General features: G+C 36.2%; 1 protein-coding gene across 1 annotated transcript; it reads left to right on the top strand.

The window, feature by feature from the left end:
* The first annotated feature begins 750 nt into the window (after positions 1-750).
* Positions 751-1,347, top strand: LOC116263697 (secreted RxLR effector protein 161-like). The gene has a single exon (XM_031643432.1). The coding sequence runs from the start codon at positions 751-753 to the stop codon at positions 1,345-1,347; it is 597 nt and encodes a 198-aa protein (XP_031499292.1).
* Positions 1,348-4,162: the final 2,815 nt, after the last annotated feature.

Genomic DNA, 4,162 nt, shown 5'->3' with positions numbered 1-4,162 from the left:
CATCAGGACCACAACTGGGTTAATGCTATGAAAAGCAAGATGGATGCTCTTTACAAAAACAAAACATGGGACCTTGTGCCAAGACATCCAAACTTAAACGTTATTGTATGCAAATGGGTCTACAAAATCAAGTGGCATTTTGATGGTACTATGACTAGATACAAGGCCAGATTAGCGGTCAAAGGATTTAATCAAAGAGAAGGAGTGGATTCCTTTGATACTTTCAATCTAGTTGTCAAACCAACCACTATTCGTCTTGTTTTGTCCATTGCCTTCAGCCGTGAATGGTGCATTCAACTTGACGTCAATAATTTCTTCCTTCATGGAACACTAAAATAAGAGGTTTTTATGATTCAGCCACCAAGGTTTGAAAGTTCAGAGTTACCTAATCATGTTTGCAGACTCAAGAAATCTCTTTATGGACTCAAACAAGCTCCCAGAGCTTGGTTTGACAGCTTGAAGCAGTTTCTTACCAGTGAAGAATTTTAGGAATCGTAGTCTGATTCGTCACTTTTTATTTGCTATTCTGGTTCCAGAACTATTTATCTCTTGATTTATGTCAATGATATTATTTTGATTGGCAGCTCCAAGATAGAAATACTCAATTTTTCAGCAAAGCTTGGACAACACTTCCCCCTCAAAGACTTAGGACAAATCCACTACTTCCTTAGAATTGAGGTGTCCTTTAACAAAGATCAGCTTCTTCTTTCACAAAAAAAACATATTCTTGATGTACTTAGCAAAGCTGGGATGGAGAAATGTAAAGATGTTGTTACACCTGCTGTTCCCAACTTACCTCTCTCACAACATGAAGGGGAGAAACTCATGGATGCTACTCTCTGTAGGAGCATTGTTGGAGCCTTGCAGTATGTTACCCTCACTCGACCTGATATTTCATTTGCTATTAATAAGGCATGCCAATTTACACATGATTCTTCTGATCTTCATTGGGGTCGTGTCAAACGCATTCTTCGGTACCTACAAGGCACAAGCACATATGGCCTTCAAATTCAAAAAAACCAGTCTATGACATTGGAAGCATATGCAGATGTCGATTGGGCTGGCTGCCCAGATGACCGACGATCAACTAGTGGATTTGTTACTTTGCTTGGAGGAAATATTATTTCTTGGGGATCAACTAGACAACATACTGTAGCACGATCAAGCACAAAAGTTGAATATGAAGCCCTTGCGATTGCTACTTCTGAAATTATTTGGTTGAAATCTCTTCTCAAGGAACTCAAGGTTCACATTACGGGGCCACCAATACTCAGATGTGACAATCTTGGAGCTACTTACCTTGCAGCCGATCCTGTTTCATGCAAGAACAAAATATATCAAAATTAATTTTCACTTTGTTAGAGAGAAAGTTGCCAAAAAGGAAATTCAAATTGAATTCGTCACCTCACAAGAACAGTTGGCTGATATCTTGACCAAAGCAGTGGCTGGACCACAGTTTCATTGTCTAAGGAAGAAGCTTAATCTTGTTGACACCAAGAGCAGCTTGAGGGGGAATGATAAGAGAATCTACGACAATTAGGGAGAGGACGACAATCAAGGAGAGGATAACACCAACACTATGTTATTCAAAACTGAAGGACCTTCTCTTTATAAGGAAATATCCATTTCTAAAAACAGTCTCCAGTAATCTTTCCAAAAGTCTATCCAGATCCTAGAATCAAGGACCTCAATTGTACACAATGACCATAAATATTTGTACTCTCTCTTGGTTGAATCATTGAAGAATAGAGAGAATTGTTAGTGTGGACGTAGGCTTGTTTAGCCGAACCATGTTATCTTGTGTGTCCTTCTCTTTCTCTCTTTCTCTTGTATGCGTTCAGTTTCTTAACTTAACTGTGACGGGTTTGGAGGATGACTACTTAAGATAGATGTTAACACTTTTACATGGCAAAATCTTATCGATTCTCTTACCGGGTGGTATATATATATATATATATATATATATATATATATATATATATATATATAAAATTTTTAGGAAGATTTCAGAAGAGAGATTCGCATTTACAACATCGTTTCATTTTTAGTGAGAACTAACGAACTTTGGGCAGAGGTGGAACGCAAGTTCATACTTGTAAGTAACAACACATTGCACCAAACATGGTATTTAAGTGCACCAAAATTTTGTGGGTCAGCATGATTAATGACAAATATGTTCGTGTTTAAATGGGAAAAAGAAATTTGCTTTACGGATAAAAAAATTTGAAAAAAGTGAAAAGGTTCAAAAAGACGGTTCTTTTTCTCTAATTCAAAGATGCCCCCTTTTTCATTTTCTTTTGGCATCTGATTGTTGCGTACACTGGCCGGCGCACACAACTCGAACTCCTGTTTTGAGTCCCACCGCCCCCTTCCTCCCTTCCTCTTATATGTTTTTTGTATTCCTTTATTGCTTTTGACAATTTTTGCAAAATCATTGACAATTTGTCACATAATTATATGTTCTCTCTCTCTTTCTACCTTTTATCTAGATATCTTGCCTTTCCATGTAACATAAGCAAAAGAATTGGAACTGCCTCATCATTCACTTGTTAAGATGGATAGACTTTAAATGTTATTTTCCATCTTGATCACATGTCCAATTGAACCATTCCAAAAAAAAAAACAGATATGGAGAAAAATTAATCTCTGATTAAGAAATAGATGTCTTCATATTTAAGAAATAACATCCGACTTGGTTCGGATTCAGATTCTAATATATATAAGTATTGGATTGGATACGGATATAGTTTTAAGTAATTACTCATATCCAAAAGGCTACCACCCAAATATGGAACCATTTCTCAATGTCCACAAGCTCCATCATGCTGGTACGTTATGCATTTTTGGGTGTACTCTTGGAGAAGCTGAAGTAATATTCGGCAACCTTCTCATTAAGAACATCGTGAACAGTCGTCACCCATACCCTTGGAGAAGTTGGGAGGACTCGACAGAACGACTGACCTTGTTTTTCTTGAAAATCGATGGACCTAAATACAAAAAACAATAATGAAGAATATTTGAAAAGTGCGAAAATCTGCAAGGATGGATGGGGTGCCAATGAATTGGATTCATATAAAATATATTATTAACCATCACTGGCTTTGAGCTCCCAAACAAATGAAAAAAAAGTCATATGCAAAATTGAATCTGAAATCAGATTCCACAATTTGAATCTCATCCAAATCTAATTTTTGTCCTCATACAAACTCAGATTTCATAAATTGAATCTGATCTAAATCCACTTTTTTCCACCCCAATCTGAATCTGAAATGAGATGTCACAATCAGAATCCAACCTGAATCCTATTTTTATAATCATATATGAAAAATTTGAATCTGAATCTGGCTGATTTACAAAGTCTAAGAGCATTGAATATAGAATTTTTATTTAAATCTATGTCCCATCTGGATCTGATCGGATATTTTTGTATATTTGAATCTGAATCTGTATTCGATTGAATATTTCTATACAACTAAATCTGAATTCGTTCAGATATTTATGCATATATGAATCTAAATCTAATCGGACATCATTTCTTAAATTCAAATCCTATTTGATTTTTTAGTTGATTAGTAAATTTCTTTTCTTCATCTAAATGTTTTTGGAGCAGTTCACTTGGATATTCAATTCAAATCAGACATATTGACATCCTTAGGTTGAAGCTTCCCCACTCCAACTAACATGTTTCACCATTATAAATAAGGGAAGAGTCCATCTGTGTGTGTCAAGTGGATAGAGCTGTAAAAAGAGTAGAGCCAACTCAAGCTCGACTCGAATTTGCTGCGTTAAGCTTAAGCTTAACTCAAGACTCGCGATTATATACAAGTCAAGTTCGAGTTTCATAAAAATGGTTTGATTGAACGTGAGTAAACCATTTATCTTGGCATTCTTTTGAAAAATTTCAAACTTAAAACCAAAAAACAAAAAGGGTCAAATGGGGAGTTGGTAAATGAGCTTAAAAGAGTCGTGCTCGAGCTGTGGCTTGGTCTTTGTGAGTTGAAGGACTTGTGGGAGCTATACTTGCACGACAACTCCATCAGTAGTCACCTGCCTTTGGGTCTTGGGAATTTTGCCATGATGATCAACATGGATATCTCAACAAACAAGCTGAGTCGAGAGTTGCCTGCATCATTATCAAAGCTCCAAATGATAGAGTATTTGA

The sequence above is a fragment of the Nymphaea colorata genome, chromosome 11 (assembly GCF_008831285.2).
Source record: "Nymphaea colorata isolate Beijing-Zhang1983 chromosome 11, ASM883128v2, whole genome shotgun sequence".
Classification (NCBI taxonomy): Eukaryota; Viridiplantae; Streptophyta; class Magnoliopsida; order Nymphaeales; family Nymphaeaceae; genus Nymphaea; species Nymphaea colorata.
The sequence above is the reverse complement of the archived record's forward strand: the minus strand, read 5'-3'. Positions and strand labels throughout refer to the sequence as shown.